At 49.3% G+C, this 20462-nt stretch overlaps 2 protein-coding genes across 2 annotated transcripts in view; both read right to left on the bottom strand.

Moving 5' to 3' along the window:
• The window catches only part of DNAH9 (dynein axonemal heavy chain 9), a 191448-nt gene extending 186889 nt beyond the window's left edge, over window positions 1-4559 (bottom strand). Inside the window, exon 1 of the mRNA XM_042833278.1 lies at window positions 4221-4559. Coding sequence (XP_042689212.1) covers window positions 4221-4559 — 339 coding nt within the window. The remainder of the gene's footprint in view (window positions 1-4220) is intronic.
• Window positions 4560-5466: 907 nt separating this feature from the next.
• On the bottom strand, window positions 5467-19518 carry ELAC2 (elaC ribonuclease Z 2). The gene is made up of 24 exons (XM_042833398.1): window positions 19280-19518; window positions 19152-19202; window positions 19000-19070; window positions 18519-18583; window positions 17345-17402; window positions 16795-16863; window positions 16139-16294; window positions 15626-15684; window positions 14824-14882; window positions 14665-14737; window positions 13630-13742; window positions 13013-13111; window positions 12679-12817; window positions 12515-12600; window positions 11500-11609; window positions 10622-10718; window positions 10087-10225; window positions 9389-9427; window positions 9118-9227; window positions 8563-8662; window positions 8367-8487; window positions 8096-8174; window positions 7234-7378; window positions 5467-6543 (listed from the first exon to the last, which is right to left on the bottom strand). Exons 1-24 carry the CDS (start codon window positions 19516-19518, stop codon window positions 6292-6294), a joined length of 2529 nt encoding a protein of 842 aa, XP_042689332.1. The 3' UTR covers window positions 5467-6291.
• Between the last annotated feature and the right edge of the window lie 944 nt (window positions 19519-20462).

Here is a 20462-nt window from a genome sequence, read left to right as displayed (position 1 = left end):
AGCCCAAAGTGTGCCCCCAAGCAGCTGGAGGCAGCCAGAAAACAGATCCAACAGTGCTGAATGGAATGTTCCTACCCCAAAACCTCCCCATAACAGATGGTATTTACAACACGTATCATGCACTACCTGCTGTCATCTACAAACAAAACCTGATACAAAAACTGCTGTCTGTGCAGACTAAGCACAGCCACAGAGCTCAAGCCAGAACAAAAGCTCCCATGTAAGTAATGCATTGCCAGCCATGCTGAGCCCACAGCCTGCTCCTGGAAGCCCACTCTGGTGGTCAGCATCCCACAGAACTTCTCAGCGTGGATTTAATGACCTGGAACATTAAACTGATGTTCAGACTGCACTGGAGCAAATTGGAGCCCCTGAGCACCTGCAATATATTGATGATGTTATCGTGTGGGGCAACACAGCAGAAGTTTTTGAGAAAGGAGAGAAAATAATCCAAACCCTTCTGCTAGGAAATCCAGTTCCCAAGACTGCGACATCGTCACATCCCAATAGAAGCAACAACAAAATCACTGCTATGTCCCTGACAACCAGCAAGAGGGAAACATGAGCTTCTTTAGGTGCTGTGGGTTTCTGGAGAATGCACGGTCTGTGATATTTCATCTTGCCCACCCTGGAGTCTATACTGCCTTACATGAGTGCACTTGTCTGGAGAGCCAGACCTCATAGAATATTTATGGATGTATATAATGTATAATAATACTCAGGATGTATTCCTGGACTGGGGCAACAGACACCTTATACTCCCATGGTGGGAGACGCCCAACCCCCAGTTTCACCCATGTTTGGCTGACAGGAATAGTCTGTCCCCCAAAACCACCCATCATCACTCCATCTCCATCAAATTTAGTCGAATCTCTGTAGATAATTGATGTTTCTGCCTCTGTATCAACAAGTGCCATAACACTCCCTGGACATTTTTCCGGGACCAGAATATTGTCAACTCTACAAAGGGCCTCCGGTCCCTTCTGGAGGCCCTAGGGGGACTAACATCCTTCGTCATGCCATGAACTGAGCCAAAGTCAAGTCTTTTGTCTTTGTGTTTTTTGTCACTGTGGCCCGAGACACCTGAGGGGCTTCTTTTTGCTATTGGAAGCAATGAAATCCCCTAAGTTCCATGTCGCCGTTGGTACTCTTTCTGTAACTCTCACCCTTGGCTTCTTAGGGTAATTTTGGAATCTCTGATTGTCTCCACAGCTGAAGGAGGATGTGATTGGGCTGGCAGTCAATTTCCGCAAATTGGACCCCAGCCCAAATAAGATTGTTAAACATTTGTTTTCACAAGACCCTTATGGGCCCAACTGAGGACTGGTGGCGCCTTGGCACAAGAGGCCTCTTGGTTTTGACTACTGGAAGCAGCTCTGCTTCTTCTGCTACTCAGATATTGCACCCAGCGCGCAGACGCTCTCTCACCCAAATCAGCCACTGACTGGGCTGCCTGTTGAATCCGAGGCCACCAGGTTTAATATGGAAACCAAAGTCCCATACAGGTGGGAAGGGCCCTGCTGTAGATTCCATCTCGCGTACCTGCCGAAAACTTTACCATGTCTGGGCTTTTGAATGAGTCCTCGTATATCATAGAATCACCAAGGTTGGAAAAGACCTAAAAGATCACCCAGTCCAACCGTTCACCTATTCCCAATATCCCTATATCCCTATATCGCTTCTCTTTTGCCCAGCTCACGAATATAATTCTGAAGGTCCCCTATGGAGGACCACAATCCTGTGTTTAATGGAACATCTGGTTTGTTCAGCCAAACCACGCGGCATGCAGCCATTAACCAGTCTATTACCGACTGGTTCTCACTGCTGTACTGAACAGCAGCACACGGTCTCTGCCTGAGGGCAGGGTGCACCGTCACAGTGGCCAAATTTGATACTTCTGGGCCATTAACCACAACACCTTCCACCCCTGAATCCCCTAATCTAAGTAACCACGTGGGTACACTCTCTTTCGGCCTGTGCCGAAATGTTGCACCACATCCATCAGTTCTGTTGGTGCATGGCCTCACCATCACGTGTGAATGCGTTTGGGCAGGGAGCTGTTGGGCAGGGGGCACCCGCCAGTCTGCCTTGTGCCTCCTTTGTCTTCTTGGTTATAATAGGATAAGTGCCAAGGAATCCATCATAAGTGGAACCTCTAGATCTAATTTAGAGTTTCAGCCAGGCCCGTTGTTTCAGAGGTGTGGTTATTATCTATTGAAGTATTGCAGACCTGACCTATCGGGGAATGTAAAGTTGGTCTTTTCCTTGTTAATACATTAAGCTCCTGTTCCAGTTTTTCAGTGCAATCTTTTAATAGCCGATGTTCACTTTCTAAGGTGTCAGCTCTTATCTCAGTTTGATTTAACAGTAGCCATGCCACTCTGGAGGCGGCCAACTGCCTTTCTTTTGTAGTTAGATATCTCTATCTAACCCGTGAAAGTATTCCACCAGGCAGAAAAATTCCCCACAATACACAGGGGACCCCATTTCTCAACAATGGTTGCTAACTGCTAATAAGGAGAACCCATAAGCCCTGGATCTCCCCAGGAATCGTTCTATCTAAGGGGGTGATGTTCTCCCCCTGACCCATTTGTAGACGTTCCACAGAAAATACATTATAACAATTTCAGTCCATTTTAGCCTGCCTGGCTCACCACATGTAAATCAATAAGCGTACAGAGCTTAGGCTAAGCAGGATTATCATGATGGAAAGCTAATAAGTGAAAAATGCTCACTGATGCTGTAGGCTCACAACATTCTCCACAAGGATCGATGTCCAGGAAGAGATCCTGCCTCAGTGGCAGTCAGCACTTAAATGGGACCTAGGAGAGGCACAGCCAGGCTCTCCCCCTCCCAGCAGCACAGCTGAATTGCCTTCACCTGTGCTCCCACGGCTGATTCCTAGCTTGCCTCAGGTGGTCAGTCAGAGCTTCAGGCCGTGGTTTAGCAGTCAGAAGGATCTAGAGGACCTGAAGAGTGCTACAGTCCAACTGAAAAGGAGATGCTGGCAGCATACGAGTGGGTTTGGGCTGCTTCCAAAGTGGTTGGTACTGTGCACAGCTTCTTTTGTCACCCTGACTCAGCTTCTTTTTGGCACCAAGTGGATTCTGTTGATTACACAACAGGCTCGAAGGGGAAACCCCAATTGTCCAGGACTTTTGGAACTGACACAGGCTGGCCTGAAGGTAGGAATTTTGGAACAGCACCAGGGGAGAAGATTGCTTTTGCTCAGAGACCCGTGTTCACTTGGGGGGGTAACACGAGGAAAAGCGGACATTCAGTGCATATCTCCAAGGGGACCTGATGCTGGGGAGAAGAGTCAGCAGTTTTATGTATACATGTGCACATGCATATAATGCTAATTGTTGTTTATTATTTGCATGTATTTATATATGTGTGTTGTACAATTCTGGCATAATGCAATGACATGGAATAGAGGCTGGATACCTGTCAGGGCTTTCCATATGCGTTCCATATCATGTCATCATGCAATGAAGCGACAGAACTGGGACAGCTGCTGAGGGAGAACTACAGACCCCAGAGTGCTCCAGACCTTCCCACGTGGTTTTGGGGAGGGAGATACAAAGTGATGCATTGATACGAAGACAATCTCTTCTGCTCCACGCTGCCGAGCCTGCGGCACACACTTAGGAGATGTTCCCTTTCCCATTTGCTTGATTTATTACTCTTGATTCCTTTTACATTGTATTACCTCCCGTTCCTTTACCACTTATAGTAAAGTAGTTTATTTCAATGGAACAGCAACTCCTCCTCCTCGTTTCTCAGCGGCCTCCTGCAGAAGGGGGTGGGGGAAGGAGCTGAGCCCTGCTGGGTGAGAGAACAAAACAAAACAAAATCCAGCCCAGCGTGCAGCGCTGCTGGAGCCGGGGACCGAGGAACCCGGGGGGTCTGTAATTGTGGATCTGGAGGAATGGGGCTGGGAAGTTCAGATGAAGCCTGCACGTCTCAGTGAAGAGCAACTTTTTACGCAGTCTGACAGCGATAGGACCAGGAGAAACGGTTTTAAACTACAAGAGGAGAGCAGTACGTTAGGTGTGAGGAGGAAGCTCTGCTATCCCGAGGCTGAGAGACACGCGGCCGCTCGAAGAAGCGTGGGCGCCCCGTGCCCGAGGCCCGGCTGCGCTCCATCCCACGAGGAATAGCTCGGATCCCCGCCGCCCAACCGCGCTGGCGCCGAGCCGCCCCGCTCTCCGCCTCACCTCCTCCACCAGAGCGGCGAAGTGCTGCAGGGCGTCGGCGGGCAGATCCCCGCACAGCGGCTCGCCGGGCCCGGGCGGCCGCAGGAAGAAGAGCGCCTTGGGACGGGCGGCGGCGGCCGGCGGCGGCGATGGTCCCAGAGCCAGCCGACCCGCGGGGCCGCGCCACGCCAACAGCGCCCGCCCCGCCGCCCCGGCTGCGAACGCCCGCAGCTCCGCCGCCGCTTCATCGCCGGCCGCCACGCTGTCCGCCGGCAGCCGCAGGCCCCGAGCCGCCCGGCGCAGCAGCCGCAGGACGCGGGGATCCGGAGCCTCCTCCGTAGGCAGCTCCGCGCCCTCCATGCGGCGGCTGTTTGCGGGGAGGAGCCGCGGTTGCCCGGGGGACGAGTTGGGCCATGCCCGCCGATCGCCCCGCCCGCCGGTTTTCCGTTTCAGCCCCGGGGCAGCTGGAGCTCGCGGCGTCCGTCGCTGCTCGTTTGCTGCTTGTGAATACCTCGACGTGAGAACGAGTGCGTTTCCTCATTTCTGGCACGTACCTAAGAGATCCGCCTTTACTTCTACGAGAAGCAGCACGGATCCGCGGCAGCCCAGCAATAAGCCCGCTCGCCCCCCGGCCCTCTGTGTGCCCACATTGTGCAGCAGTAGGAGCCTGCTAAGCCCACACAGCCTGCTGCTCTGCTCCAGCGTGCCAAGCTCCCCCTTTAGACAAGCGTAACAAAGCACAGCTAACTTACTAAGATGTTTTGCTGCCCTTTTGTCTTCAATCTTCCATCCCCTTAAAATAAAGCCATCTTTACTACGTATTGCTACCTCCTGTCGAGCACGTGGGGGCATAGTAGTAGCTTCTGAGAGGGAATTCCTTTATTGAAGTAGCCATGAATCACAGAATGGCCTGGGTTGAAAAGGCCCACAACGCTCATCCAGTTCCACCCCCACTATGTGGAGGTCACCAACCAGCAGACCAGGCTGCCCACAGCCACATCCAGCCTGGCCTTGAATGCCTGCAGGGGTGGGGCATCCCCAGCCTCCTTGGGCAACCTGCTCCCAATGCCTTCCCCATCAGACCCGCACATGATTCCAGGACACAGAAGTCTGAGCAGAGAAGCTATCACACATCCTCCCTTAGCAGCTCACTGTCCTCCATCAGCTCACACCGCCAGCTCCCCTGCACACTACACCAAACACAGTTCACAGTTGTCTGTTCTGGAGCCTTGCAGAAGCAGTGTTAGCCATCTCAAAGCAACAGGAATGAAGCAGCAGAAGCAGGTGTAGTTTTACTAGCACAAAGCATATTTGTAACAGCTATGAGGTTGATCAAGGTGCTGTAACACATAAATAAGGTCGTTCTCTCCCAAAATTGAGGTGTTTGTTGACTCCTCACCTCATTAACTACCTAATCAAAACACTTTGTGTGTGATGTTGAGTGGTTTATTCAGACTGTAATGTTTTGGAAACCTGTTCTGGTGGGGGGGTGGGAGGGTGGAGGAAATCAACCATGAAAACCAAAATAAAATCGGAATGCACAGCAGCATTCAGATCCTTAAATTAAACTAGATCTCTAAAAGCAATTAACTGGGTCCCATTTTATCTGAAATTTCCTCCCACAGCCTAGGTCTTGACACTTAGATACACTCCTTGTGTAACCAGAGAGCTCCTCCCCCCCCATTCTGGTGAGTCCACAGCCCCATGAGGACTTACCAGACTTCACCTCTTGCAACTCCCAAGATTGTAACTGCTGCTGCATTACCAATAGCTTCCATCGTAAAACCGAAAATTAAAACAGCTCAGAGAGAAGTCTTGGCTAAAAGAAAAACGGCACGTGGATTGCTGATATCCAGGGTCAGGAACTGTGGAACTGTATGGGTAAATACTGCCATCACAGGACTTGCACTGCTTACAGCATGCTTGGGAGCTTCAGCCCACAGCAACCCACTGACAACCGAGCGCAGCCAGCGGCCAAGGCCAGCCCCTCCTGCCATGGCACCTGCAGGCTGCCCAGCACTGCCAGCCCCAGAAGCCTGTACAACACAGGGCACCTCTTACAGAGCAGAGAACGTTCTCTACCTCTTTTCCTTCAGTTCACTGTTTTAAGCTTTTTAAGTTTCTTGTTTGGTACTTCCTGATGGTTCTTGTCTTGTTTCCGTTTCTGGGATGGTGTCTCCTTGTTCTCACCACCAGTCAGTTGGTCCAAGACTATTGCAGCCTCCTTCAGAAGGCGCTGCTCCCTTTTTTCCTTCCGCTCCTCCATTTCCACTATGTCATCTGCAAACAGAGCCTTCAGAGGTGGGATCAGCTTTGGGATGGTTGAAAAGTCACCAAGCCGTACCTGCAATACATTGGGCACAAGAGCACTTGCTTGAGAACTGCCATCCCTTGCCCCCAGCCTTCTGCAGCTCAGCAAGCAGGACAGCACCCCTCCCTCTGGGTGGTACCAGCACAGAGGAGCCTCACCTTGGTGATGATTTGCAGTTGCCAGGCAGATGAGCATTTACAACCCTTACAGAAGCCAGTCCATCAATCCCTTACACCAAGTTATTGCCATTCTCTTCACAGGAAAGCATGCACACACTGTATATGTATACGTCAGCCAGTGTGCTACTCACACATTCAGGACAGCAACAGCACTACAGGGTTTAGGATCCCAGACATCTTTTGCAGAAAGCCATTAAGGCAGTGAATTGATTAAGAAGGGAAAGGGAATGGAAGTGATATTTTTAGCTGGCAACAGCACAAACAACAGAGGTGACGTGAGGCAAGCATCCAGAAGAACAGATTTCTGTTCTCAAGAGCCATCAGCACCTGTCCTAAAGAGAATTGGGCACTATGCCCCCTACCCCTCCATGTTGGTGATACCTCCTGACAGAAGGTATAAAACAAGCTGTTTCATAGGAAACTGCTCTCAGAAGGACACAGCACGTTGATACTTTATTAGAAATGGAAAATTTCATTCCTAAGCAGCCATCCCCAGGCAGCACTGAAACCTTTCTCACAGTCTGCATCAAAACTCCAAACTTACCCTCATATGATCAAATGCAATTCCAACTTTCTCACTGAAGTCTTCACTGAACAGCGGGATCTTGGCATATCTTTGGCTGAAGTGATTGAGCATGATGAACTCAGCATTCATCTTCATCCCAATCTCAATTGCCTGAGAGGTTGTGCTGCAAAAGGACCAGGAACACAGCACTCATACACACTAGCCAGCGCTGCTCCTCCAACAGGGAACAGCAGGCTGCATCTTGCAGCTAGTGCCACATCTTGCCAACAGCAAACACTAGATGCTATACACCACCTGCTGGGCACAAGTTGTCTTCATCAGCAAGCCCAGACACTGCCTGCACAGCTGGCAAGTCTCTAGCTTCCATGCGACTCATTGTGCAGAAAAGATGCTAATTAACTGGAAGCTTTTCAGTGCTTCACAACCTGGGGACAAAAGCTCAACCTAGAGGTGCCAGTAAGTCCAGCTCACTCGCTGGAAACTGCTCTCCAGTCCATCGCCCCCTTTCATTGGGGGCAGCAGGCAGTACCACTGGCTGCAGCTCAGTTTGAATCATGCAGATAGCTGACAGGGGTGTGGATGACACCTCTACTGTCCAAGCTTAGTCCTGCAGTGCAGTCAAGCTGAGGGCCTTTCCTTTGGGCTAGTCAGTTTGTAGAATTGCTACTGTCTAAGAGCTTCCCCTATTTCTCTCTGAGGATGCTCAAAACAGAGTTACAGAGCTGGTGCAGTGAGCAACACTCTAATATTAGTGCTGAAGAGCTCTATGCACACCAGAACTACTTACAGGCCTTGGGCCCCTCACCACCAGATCCAAGGTCAAAGCCCAGTTAGGCAGCTTTGCTTTCCCTGCAGTGATAAAACAGCAAAACACACCCACCTGTGTGTTTTCTCTATAGCTTCTCTTTCCATTCCATCTTCCAGTGTTGCTTCATGGATCAGCAGAGTAGCATTTTTCCCTGTGTAAATAATCACATATTTCACCTTCAGCTGAACACGCAACTGCCTAAATAAGCAAGTGAACTCTCATCTCCACCCAGGGCCCCCACTGGCTTGCAGTCATAGCACAAAGAGTGTGGGAGTGACCACCTCAGTTACTGACAGTTCAAGGCCATACTCAGAGGTCTTTCAAAGAGGTTTTTGTCACCTACCCATTTGTACTAAGGCCTTGCAGGGCATTGTGTCACCAGAATATACTACTTTCCATCCAGATTTGTGGATCACTGAACATGCAAAAGCATTTTTACAATGCTGGACTTCACAAGTCTGAAACTAAACAAGAACATGAGCATTAGACTTCAAATTCCCTCTTGTCCTTTACTGCAGCACATGATGCTGTCTGCTTACCTCAGCCAAGTCATAGTTCTCTAATAAAGAAGTGATAAACCGTTTAGCTTTAGATTTGATGTTCTCACGGCCTTTCACAAGGGACTGGCAAGTAATCATTCTGCAAGGGAAGGGAAATGAAAGAACTGAGGACAGGAACAAAGTAAAACCTGATCTCACCTTAAAGCAGACTCTCACACAAGTGTCTTCTCTGCTCACTGCCTGACAAACAAGACGATTTTGTGCATCTGTTTTCCCCTCTGCTTTTGCTATCCAGGGCCCCACAAACTCATCCAATCGTTTCTTCCCTACTGTCACACACCCTGCCTTTCTGGAGTCATTTCAAACCAACCCACCTCCGTTTTCATAATCTGCAAGCAAGCCCCTCTTAGGAAGCACAACCAAGTGTTGCACAACAGATCCTCTCATCTCCTGTGCAAGTCACACATCGCAGTCCTGCACAGTGGAAGGTGTCAAAGAGCTTCAGTAAAACGATGGGGAGAACAAATGATGGTCATTTGCCTTGAATAAGGACCCAGCAGGAGTACTTCCTCACATACCACACAGAAAACTCACTTGATGTCTCTGAGAATCGATTCACAGTTGTCGTGGTACTCATGTAGCCAAGGCATGATCTGTTCAGGTGCTACCAGAAATAGAGGGCTAAAAGCTCGACCGAGGGAAGCCTGCAAAAGAAAAGACAGGAGGAGAATCAGTACTAGGCAGACACTGCATCACACAGAAGAAAAGCCGTGGGAAAAGAAGGTGCTTCTCCACCACATAGGGAAAGTTTTCCTTCCCTTGTTCAAGATACATTTGGGAACAGTGAAACAGAAGCACAACTTACAAAAGCTCTCCGCCTCTCCATGAGGATGTTGACCAAGCCCTGCAAAAGGGACGAAAAGACAGCAAACTGCAGTCAGAAAGACCCAGGAACATAAGTGTCAGCAGTGCTACAGCAGCTCAGCAAGGCTCAGTTTCAGGAGCGTCTACAATCAGAAGTACCAACCACCTTTTTTTCCCCAGTAACTGCATCGTACTGAGCTGCTGGAACACTGTCACCACTTATGCCACAAGCTGGTGACCAGCAGCCCATAACACCATGCCTCTCCACCCTTCCAGAGCTGTGTCTCTCCCAGCAGAAGAGAGAGCAGAAAGTCTCCAGCCAACACATCACTCTCAGACTGGTTTCCACACATGAGACAGGAGACCAGCAAACAGCCTGCCGCAACCAGGCCCAACGTAGAACAGACCAACTGATCCCTCTGTGAGGATTTATTGCACAGCACCAAAGGAAGCTGGGTTGGACACTGATTTAAAAATAAACTAAATAAAAATAAAAACATCTCTAAACAATCTACAGGGACCACTAACAGGATGCAAAAAGGGATTAGAAACAGACAGATTCAGCAGTGGCTGGGGAACAAGAGGGGAACTGCATCCTTGAGAGCAGAGCAACCTACATTCACCAGCTGCAGCTGCATCTGGCTCCCAAACACAAAGAGACCTGCACACAGCTCCTGCTCATTCCAACACATCACCTACCGAATGATGATCCGTATGCATGTGAGACACAAACACAGCTACTAGGTTACACAACACTTGGTCAACTTGCTCTCCATAGTGGCGACAGAGCTGTCCAAAGGTTCCTTCCCCGCAGTCCAAGAGCAGGGATCGTGTTGAGCTGGCAAGACAAGTGACAAAGACAAGTGGCAGCCACTGGATGAGCACTGAGCAGGGTCTGTTCAGGGAAGGGGATCTGCTGGGTTGGAGGGCAGAGAGCTGTCAGTGCTGCACCTCTACTGCTACTCCTCCTAGCCAAAGATACTGTTCCATCCACAAGCCCCTTCTGCTGTTATACTGATGGTGAACACACTCTTGGGGCAAATGGCAAAATGAAGACATTAAATGCTTGTGTTTACAAGTAACTCTCAAGCCTTCCCTCCCTACAGAGACAGAAGTCCTACAGACTCCACTACAGGGGCACTCTCCTGTGTCATCAGCACTCTGCTCAAAACCACCCTTGGGAAACACCCTCAGAACACGGAGCCTCTCCCTAAGCAAAACGCACATGATTTACCTAGTGTTCACCAGTGTAGAACTGACATTTCGGATTTTCATTGGAATTGCAGATCCTGTTCCCAAGAATACAATTTCAGGATAAGGATTCACGTTTCCTGCAAAAATGCACACGAGTTTGTAAGCATTATCCATGTACTGCCCAGTCAGACACCGTTCAGTTCAACAGCCGAGCATTTCCACACCTGGAATGTTCATTTTTGTTCACCTTAGCTTCTAGCTTTCCCACAGCATCAGAATTTACCGTGGAAGGACAGAAAACAGAACAGGTACAATCACAAAAACAAAGCAGAATGCACAGCTGCATATAACAAGGCAGGCAAATGAGGACTCATCTCACTGGCCAACACAGAGCTCTCAGTTCAAGGGGGATCTAGCTAGTGTTCCACCCTGCCCTAACTCTCTGCAGCAGGATCCAGACAGTGAGTGGGTGGTGCTGCACCATACCAGGAAAACCTCACTACCAACAGGACAACTGAAAGTTAGAGAACACTTCACAGGAAGCTGCTTGCAGAGGAGGGTATTTCCCAAACATAAGGACTTGCACTTTGCCTGCTACGACAGCATTCGACACAAGCAGAGCTCATCACCACAGAGAAACACCACACAGATCTTTTTCTGTAGTTGTCCCCAAGTGGTCAATCCCCAAACCTAGCAGCTTCAGAACAACAGAAGCAGAAGACTGCATAATTCAACAGGTATAAGCTAAACTCAGGTTGAGCTCAGCCTGAAATTTGCACAGCTCCAGGAGGACTTCATAGCACATCTTGGGCAGCAGAAAAACTGCACATTCACAGCTTGACCTGAGCTTTAAAGCACTGGCTCACCAGGACCTTCTGCTTGCCCTTACATGAGATAAGACAAGTTGCTGATCCTTACCTGGTACAGCAGGCAGGCTCTCTTTGCACTCCTTCACACGAGTCTGGAAGTTAGGGAGATCCATGGCTTCAGCAACAAATGCATTATGATCACAGACAGTCACAGCATCTCTGAAAGAAAAGGCCAGGCATCAGGATGGGGGGTGACAGGGAACTGACTTTTCAGAGCAGCATGACGAATTACTGTGCCAAAACAGATTTCCAAAGGGTCAAATATTTCTTCTATTTCAAGCAGTGGGAGAATACAAACCCATGAGTATGGCGTGGGCTAGAAAGGTCAGGCAGGACTGAACATCCCCACTAAAACAACCATCCCACCAAAGCTCCTGTAACAGCACTATGTTCTTCTGCACCATGAAGGTTCAGATTGTAGACACTAGAGGGCACTGCATGGCCCACCATGGGAAGCAGTGAGACTCCTGCAAGAACAGCAACCACCCGACAGGGCTCCAGGCACCCATCAGTGTCCGCTGGTTCTGCATCACTGCACGAGCACTACTGCAGGCCTCGGCACCTTTAAGAAAAATCATTTCCTCTTAGCATCTAGGGTCTCCTATTCTGCTCAAAGAGACATAATTTTGAGTCTCAGTAAATGGTGCATCACAGAACCCCCTGCCCTCTACAGCTCCATCCAACACCTTCTCCTGCTTGCACACTAGCAAGTGACAGTGCAGAGCCCGCTCTGTTTAATCACCTGGGGCTTTAGGCTCTGATACCATTTGAACACACAAAGTCTGGCAAGATTTTCACCTGGCTTCCTGAGGAGTCTCTCCCTATCACAGCCAGTTGGGCGCACAGCACATGAGATCAAAAGCAGAGGGCAGAGAAATGCATATTGGACTTCAAGAGTGAGGAATTAAAACAACCCTCCAAACTACTGCCCAAATTATTAAATCAGCAATTCATTCACATCTGTGTTCCACACTTCAGATTTTCAGTGACAGGGGCACAACCCTCAGAACACAGCTGATAGCCCGACACTCAAAAACCGAAGTGCCAAGAAGATTGCCACTGACCTCTGCCACTCCTGCTGGGGTCTGAAGTGATATTTCAAAAGGCACTCTCCTCGCACAACGGGCACACTGCACACAGCCTCTTCTTCCTGCAGGGAGAAGTACAACGTGAAACACGTTTCTCACCCAAGGGTGCGAGGTACAGAGACAGGAAGGGCCTTGCCTACCTTGCTCTGGTACGTGGTGAGCAGAGGGAAGATCTCTGGGTGGATGAGGTTCAGCTGGCTTTGGATCTTGTAGCTGCGCACATTGTGCACTGCAGAACAGTTTTCATTGAGCACCAAGTGCTGAGTTCCAGGTCCAAATCTACAAGAGGATGACAAAATGTTCAACAGCGTCAGTCCCACATTGCCATATGCACACTGCTGAGCCACTTGCTAAAAATCTCATCCAAGACAGAGCTCTGCTGCCATTCAGCACCGACTCTGGGAAAATCTTCACAACATCAGAACGCTGCTGTCCAGTAACGATGTAAAGCCAAGTAATCAGAAGACCACACACCTCTCCAGCCACTGCTGGTAGCGGCTGTCCCGAAGCACCGACTCTGGAGTCATGTGAATAACCAAGGCAACCTTATCCTCACTGAGTCCTTCCTGATACCTGAAGCGAATACAGAAAGGATACGTGAGAATGATCCTTAACCCCCTTGGCATTCCCTCCAATTCCACTCTTGTATTATTGGAGCTGTTCCCCCAGGAGCAAGCAGAGCATAGATCTCAACAGCACAGCCCAGGAGCTCCAGACTCCCCACAGCAGTGGGCCTAAGGCTCACATGAGGGTCTAAGAACTCGTGTGCTGACATCTCCACTCTCCCACCCCAAACAGCTACCCTCCTCCAAGAGGAGCAGAGCCTTTCAGAAGCTCGGTGTGCCTCTGCACAAGTCTCATGGAGATATTGCACACAAACTAAGCATCCAGGCTCACTGCACAAAAAAGCAGGAGCCTCAGCATGGCTCCATAGTAAGAAACCAGTGCCTATTTCCTCCTCTGAAGGCTCTGGGAAGACAGACCTGTCACAGTCACAGAATCCCACAGGTCCTACACATAGACCTGCCTTTTCTAGAAGGCTCAGCACGGACGTCTTCCCCCAAACACTTCAGGTCACCCATCCCCGCTACCTTCGGAAGGTCTCATTTTCACAGACAGCATCCACAAAGCCCTCATGAGGACATTCCAACACAATGAACACTGGGCCAGGATCACCAGGGGCGCACAGTTCTTCAGGTGAAAGCTGCAGACAGATATACAAACACCACACTGTGGGGTGAAGGTGTACAAGCAGCCCTTTGTGCATCATTATATCAGTCTCCATTCAGCAGTTCCACCAGCAAGCTCCCAGCAGGCTGCTGGGGCTGCAGAAGCAGCTTCAGGCAACTTCACTCAACACTAAGCAAAACCACAGTGCAGTCCTCGTGCAGTGAGAGGGCAGGACAGGAACAAGTTTGCATTTTGCTGTGTCACAACAAACACAATCCTGATCTTAGAAGAAAAAAAAAAAACAAAGGGAATTTTAGCAGCTTCCAGGTTCTCAGTGCAGATTCAGACACTACAAACAGCTTGCTTAGGAAAAGAAGCTCTGCAAAAATTCTTATGACAAAAAGATACAACAGCTGTATCCATCCAGGTTATGATCTTCACTTACAGATCCCCCGGGACACTGCCAGGGCTGACTGCCTCCCACATCCAACTAGAGTCTGAGAGATTAAAGCTCACTTCGCCTCTGTGGTCTAAGAAGTACAGAGTAAGGAGGGAACAATGGCTGTACAAGCATTCAAGTCCCAGATTTAAAATACGTAGGGATCAGTTCACAACTAAATCTGCATCAGCTTGAGAAAGTGAAACCGAGAAGCCCCAGCAAATCAGAGACATTCATGGTCACAAACAAACACGTTTCAGAGCGTACTTCTGTAATCACACCCTCACAACATCCTCCAACAGACACTCCTCAAGAGCCACCTTCAGCAACAACTTGGGGCTGAAAACAAGGACCAGTCACCAAAAGTAACCACGCAAAGCTTGAACACCAAAACCCATACAAACACCTCAGCAGAGATGAAAACAGGCAGAAAACTATCACCCACCCTTCCACAGAAACATTTTGCCACTTCCCTCCTTCACTGGACCCACAGCCAGAAAGCATATATGCATCTTACCTCCTTGCCTTCAAAAGTGATGCTCTCCCCATTTTTAAGAGCTGTAATTATAGGAAGAATGGCTGGTGTTCCCCTGAAAACAAGGCATTGAAAATTTAGCTTGACATCTTCAATACACCAGGGCTGGCCCCATTCCCCGTGCAGGGCTCTCATACTCACACTGGCAGACCCATCTCCTGTGCTTTAAGAACTAAAAATTTTCCCTTCTTTGGGTGAATCTGAAAAGAGTTAAAACAGAATTAATCAACCAAATAAAAGAACATTAAGGAATGCCAGGAAATAAGATCCATTATGTCCAGCTTAGCTATTTCCTGAGAAGCCAAGGCATTTCTTTTCCCCCCCTTCCCTTTCAATATCAGATTTTGTGAAACAAAGTCTTCTCCACTATTCCAGTGAAGACATGAAGAACCCAGCATATCACACCCAGTAGATGTGGAACAGCAAATCTTTAACAAATCACCTTCCAGACAAGGAAGGTTGGTATCACAGAATCACAGAATCACCTGGGTTGGAAGGGACCTCAAGGATCATGTAGTTCCAACCCCCCTGCCTAGCAGGGCCACCAAACATACACATTCAGATCAGGTGGTAGTTGTTGTTTGTTTTTTTTTATTACTATCTCCCCCGCCACTGGTCTAACTTACTCCCAAAAAGTTTTCCCCAGACCTTTTGGGTGTTGAGGATCAGGCTATTGCTTCTCTCTCTCTCTCTCTTCTTTTGTAATATAGGCAGAAGAGACTTCTATAGTATAAACACACTGAAAAAAATGGAACATGTCTATTCTTAACTGGCTGCCTAGTAAAAAACCTTCCAGCTTTAACTGGCTTCTATTCCTACTATTGCTGCCTTTTTGAAAGCAGGGCTATAAAGCTTCTAAATTTTTGCTTGAAAACACTATTTACAAATAAATCCAACTAGCAAGATGAAGTACTGAACAAGGTATCTTTGTGTGCCAGCTTACTTTACAAAGGAATGCCATGACCAGATCAGGATGCCTGCTCTCATGCTTCTGTTCATCATCTGCAACAGAAAGAAAACTTACTGACTGTCTTCACTGAATATCACTTTCCCTTAAGCCAAGACGAATTTTTATTAAAGCATTAGTGAAGCAACATCATCCAGCCAACCCTGCAGCCTATCAACAAAGTGTCCTAAAACCCTTGTCTGAACACTGATCAGCATCCATTCATATTCACGTTACAAAGGCTGAAGAGCCCACTCCAGACAGGAGCAAATCAATACAAGGCCTAACCACAACTCCACACAGGAATCATGTCCTGTGTTTAGGCCTTCTTAGTTTTGCTTTAGGTTTTGAAGTACTAGACCTCACTGTGCTCCACGTCATCCTTCAGCTGAGCTCCTGTACAGATCTCACTTGCATCAGACAAACAGCTTAGAGGACAAAAAAAAAAAAAAAAACAACATCCTTATTCTGGTTTCATTTCAAGCACATTAAAAGTTCCATTGTTTTCACCTGTTTTCTTTGGGCTTCCTTTCTCCTTGCTCTCATCCAAGCTCTGCTGCGCAGCTCCTGGGGATCCAGGCTCTGTGTCACTTTCTGAGCTACTTCCATCTTGGGCTGATAATCCAGGACTCTGAGGAAATGTACTTTCAGCAGCTGATGGTTTTCCTATTCCAAATCCAAGAAAAACAGGCAAAAACCTCTCAAGCAAAGTGGACCAACAAGAAAAGCAAGAGCAGCATTTCCTCTTCTGTGACATTAGCATTCCAACCACACCAACGTACAGCACCCTTCCACCAGTCTGACTTGGTCTTCAGGTGCCACCTGTCGTCTAAATCCTCCAGGTTCCCTCAGAATAGCTAGACTCTATGAAAGCTATGCCTGTTCTTGAAGTATTGCAACTTTCAGCAGCAGGAATACTCAGCTGGCTAACAAAGCCAAAATTCAGCCCTGTTATACACGTCATTCTAAACTCACTACTAAAAGAACAAATGAAAGCTGACTGAGCATGTCTCATTTCTTTGAGAGATCCTACTGCTGAGAAAAACATGCAAATTCTTGAACCTCTGCTTACTCAGGCTTGCAAACAGAAGCTGCTCCTTTAATCACCTTAAGCAAAATTAATGAACAAGCGCTTCTCCTGTTTAACTACTGCATCACACGCTCACCTATTAGAGGTATTTGGTGGACTGTCATTGTCTCATCCTTGTACTCTGGCTCTGTGTGCAACTGCACAGCTGGGAAGAGGACAAAAACAGGTATTAAGAAGTTCATAAGACATTCATAGGCTACAAGAATTAGTACCAGGAAAACATCTTTTCCTCTCTCAGGAAAAGAAAAAAAAACTGAATGACCAACCCCCTTCCATTTTTCTGCCTCAGAGCAAGGATCAAAGAATAATTAAAGCTCTTGCAAGCCCACTGCCCTCAAAACAGAGTTCATAACACCACGGTAAGCAAGTTCACTGCCAATCTCCAGAAGCAAGCTTCCTTAACAGTGCTTTGAAGCTGAGTTCCATATACTACTTGGGCAGACTGGCAGCTGCCTGCCACAACCAGACCTGGAAACACTACTTTTCTCCCAGACAGTTCTTGGGATGGATTTGAAGGCACCCAAACCCGAGCTACTTATTCTGATGTTGGTAGTGCCTAACTTTGGATACAGTTGAAACCAACAATTTACAACTTTATATTGGCTGCATACCCCTAACATACATACCTAAATCCATTCTTTTTAGGGGTCCAGGAAAGAGACGAATAGCTTTCAAGTAGTTTTGCTGGGGGAAAAAAAAAAAAAAAAAAAAAGTGAGTCAATGAACTGCCCCTCAGCAGTACAAACCAAAAGCAACACTTTCAGAAGCTACACTTTACTTCCATGAAATCAGAAGCTCAATATCTGGTCAAGAAATTGGGCAGCGCACAGCCAGAAAGCAGTGGGCAGGTATGCCACCCCCAGCAGGCATCACTCATTCACAGAAAGAAAGGAAAACGAACAGCAGTGCCTCCCATCCCTCAAATCACCATTAGCAGATACTACAAGGAAATTAAATGACAGTGAGGAATAGAAATGTAAGCCTAGATATGGCATTAGACTGTTAAGGATTGCCTTAAGCAGGTTTTCAGATACCAAGCTTCTATTAAAATGTGGGGAAGAAAAACAGTCAGAACTCCCCTTGTTTTCTAAAACTGACTGACAAGGCAGTTTGAAGTAGCAGAAGTGTGATGCTGCCTTGTATGTGACAGATTTGCTTTTGAAACCCAACCTCTCTGGCACAGCCTTCGGGTTGGTGCTGTCCCAGAATAGCATCTCAGACTGATCCACTGATCCACTGCCTTCGAGTCATAGAATCATCAAGGTCGGAAGAGACCTTCAAGATCACCCAGTCCAACCATCCACCTACCACCAATATTTCCCCACTACACCACGTCCCTCAGAACAACATCTGAACGTTTCTTGAACACCTCCAGGGATGGTGACTCCACCGCCTCCCTGAGCAGCCCATTCCAGTGCCCAACCACTCTTTCAGAGAAGAAATTTTTCCTAATATCCAACCTGAATTTCCCTTGGTACAACTTGAGCCATTCCCTCTTGTCTTATCATTAACTACACAGGAGAGGAGGCCAACCTCCATCTTACCACAACCTCTCTTCAGGTAGTTGTAGATAAGATAATCCCTGAGCCTCCTTTTTGTAATAATCTAAATAATCCCAGTTCCCCCAGCCACTCTTCATTAGACTTCTGCTCGTGAGTTTACTGCCCTTCCCTGGACATGCTCCACGGCCTCAATGTCTTTCTTATAGTGAGAGGCCTTGACACCAGCTCTCCCAATTGAAAGGTAAGTACCAATATTTCATGCTTTCCCATCCCCTCTCTGCAACCTTCCACTACTTACCAGCTTTGGTGGCCCTAGAAAGACACACCTTTGAAGCCCCATAGCCTTTAACGTGAGGATCATACCTAAAACAAAGCACAGAAACAACTTCATCACAGCCAAACAAAGAGGTGATGGATCTTGCTGGGAAGGTCCCCCTCACTCTCAGACCTTCTCATGGAAGACCAGACCCGAAATCTCAATCTCAATTTTGCCTCAGCTTTGTGGTGGTTTCAACAAGTTGCTCATCTCTGCAGACACAGAAAGCATCAGGAACAGGAGGTCTTTTCCACTCAGATCCACAAAGCTCTCAGTGCTGGCAGCACCAGCATCTCCTGCAGGCTTCGGGCCCACAAAGCCACGTGCACGGACAAGCAGCACCCTGCCCCGCACCCTGAGGCGATGCCACACCGCAGCTAACGAACCCCTAAAGGCCCCGAGAGGCTGCGGTCAGAGCCGAGCCCCGCCCCTGCGGCCGGATCCAGGCACAGGACCCACTCACCAGGCAGCCCGCCGACGTTGGCCCAGGCCACCCTGCTGAGGAAGATGCTGTCCAGGTGCGAGATCTTCAGCCTGGGGACAGAGCGGGTCGGGGCGGTAAGCCGGGGCCGGCGCAGCCCGGGACGTCCCCCCGCGGCTCCCCTCGCTACTCACTTGTGCTCCTGCATGGCTCTCTGCGTCCCCTCGCCGCAGTTGAACAGGTACCTGAGGGACACGGGGGTCAGCGCAGGCCGGCAGCCCCGTCCCGGCAGCCCCGTCCCAGCCCCGGTCCCCGCACTCACCGGTTGAACTCGGAGAAGACGTAGACAGAGGCGCCCGCGTCGCGGCTGCCGGCCGCCACCACCTGCACGTACACGGTGTTGGGCCCCGACAGGCCCGTGCCCGCGCTGCGCCGCCGCTCGCGGGCCCATACGTGCCGCGGAACACCCTTAGGCCGCCGCGCCGCCGAGGGTCCCTCGGCCATGGCCGTGCCCGCGCTCCACGCCAGGCCGCGCCACAGCGTCCGCGCCAGCCTCCACATCCGCGTGCCACACCCCGCCCCGGAACTCCGCCGGCCGCCAATAGGAGCGCAGCGACTCCGACGTCCCCCCTCGCCACGTGATGAGAACGAACCAATGAGGAGCGGAGGACGAACCAATGAGGAGCGAAAGGCGACCCGGCGGACGTCCGCCGTCACGTGACCGGAGGTACCCAGTGAGGCTGTTCCTGGCTGGGGGCGGGGCTTAGCGGGGCTCGCAGTGGTGGCGGCTGCGCGCCGTTCTGTCCGCTTCAAAGCGGGGCGCTGCGTTTGGCTGTCGCCATCGGAGCCCCGCCGTAAACAGTCCCAACCATCAATATTCCTTTTCTTCCTCGCTTCTAAAGACGAAGCTTATCTCTCTCAGAGCTTTGCTTTCCAAACACTGTCTCCCTTTATTCTTACTGCCAGCGTTCTTCTCTGTTTCCCCCACTCTCACAGCCCTGGGGATCTGCCCGCAGTGCCCGGCCTGCAGGTCTCAGCACGGCTGTTTGCAGACCTTCTGTCAGTGCTGTATGATTCATTTACCTCCAAACTTTCATCTCCTCACGCAGTAGCACAAACGAGCGTTTTTCTGCTTGGAACAAAGGGATTTTCCTTCCAACAGCAAGCACTTTGCTCGTGCCCATCCTCCACATCACAGTCTTGCAGCTAAAGCTCACCCGCAGCTTTGGCTCTGCTCCCTGAAGCCACACAGGACATCGGTTTGGCTCTTGAGCTGCTTCCTAAGCACACCTGAAGTTCCTAAAGGTACATCTGTGCACTCCTGCTCCTGCTGCATCATTTCTTCCCCATGCTAATGATTTTCAGCTCAGGTTTTCTGCTAGTTCTGTTACACCTTTGGGAGCACAAAAGCTTTCTCAGGGCTCTGACCGGCTGGCATGGATTTCCAGCCAGTGTTTCTTTAGTTGATGAGGTAACTAAGTGATACTGTGTGGTATTTTTAGTCA

Source organism: Centrocercus urophasianus, unplaced genomic scaffold (assembly GCF_019232065.1).
Source record: "Centrocercus urophasianus isolate 14NV4802_14NV808 unplaced genomic scaffold, USGS_Curo_1.0 seq_41, whole genome shotgun sequence".
NCBI lineage: Eukaryota > Metazoa > Chordata > Aves > Galliformes > Phasianidae > Centrocercus > Centrocercus urophasianus.
The sequence above is the reverse complement of the archived record's forward strand: the minus strand, read 5'-3'. Positions and strand labels throughout refer to the sequence as shown.

Bases quoted from the DNA above. Each gene is read 5' to 3' on its own strand.
- ELAC2 (XM_042833398.1), bottom strand. From the start codon at position 19,518: ATGTGGAGGCTGGCGCGGACGCTGTGGCGCGGCCTGGCGTGGAGCGCG. The intron at 18,584-18,999 runs GTGAGTGGGTCC...GCTTTGTTTTAG, and splicing joins CAACGTCGGCGGGCTGCCTG to GTATGATCCTCACGTTAAAG. The intron at 9,428-10,086 runs GTAGGTGATGTG...TCCCTTTTGCAG, and splicing joins TGCATACGGATCATCATTCG to GGCTTGGTCAACATCCTCAT.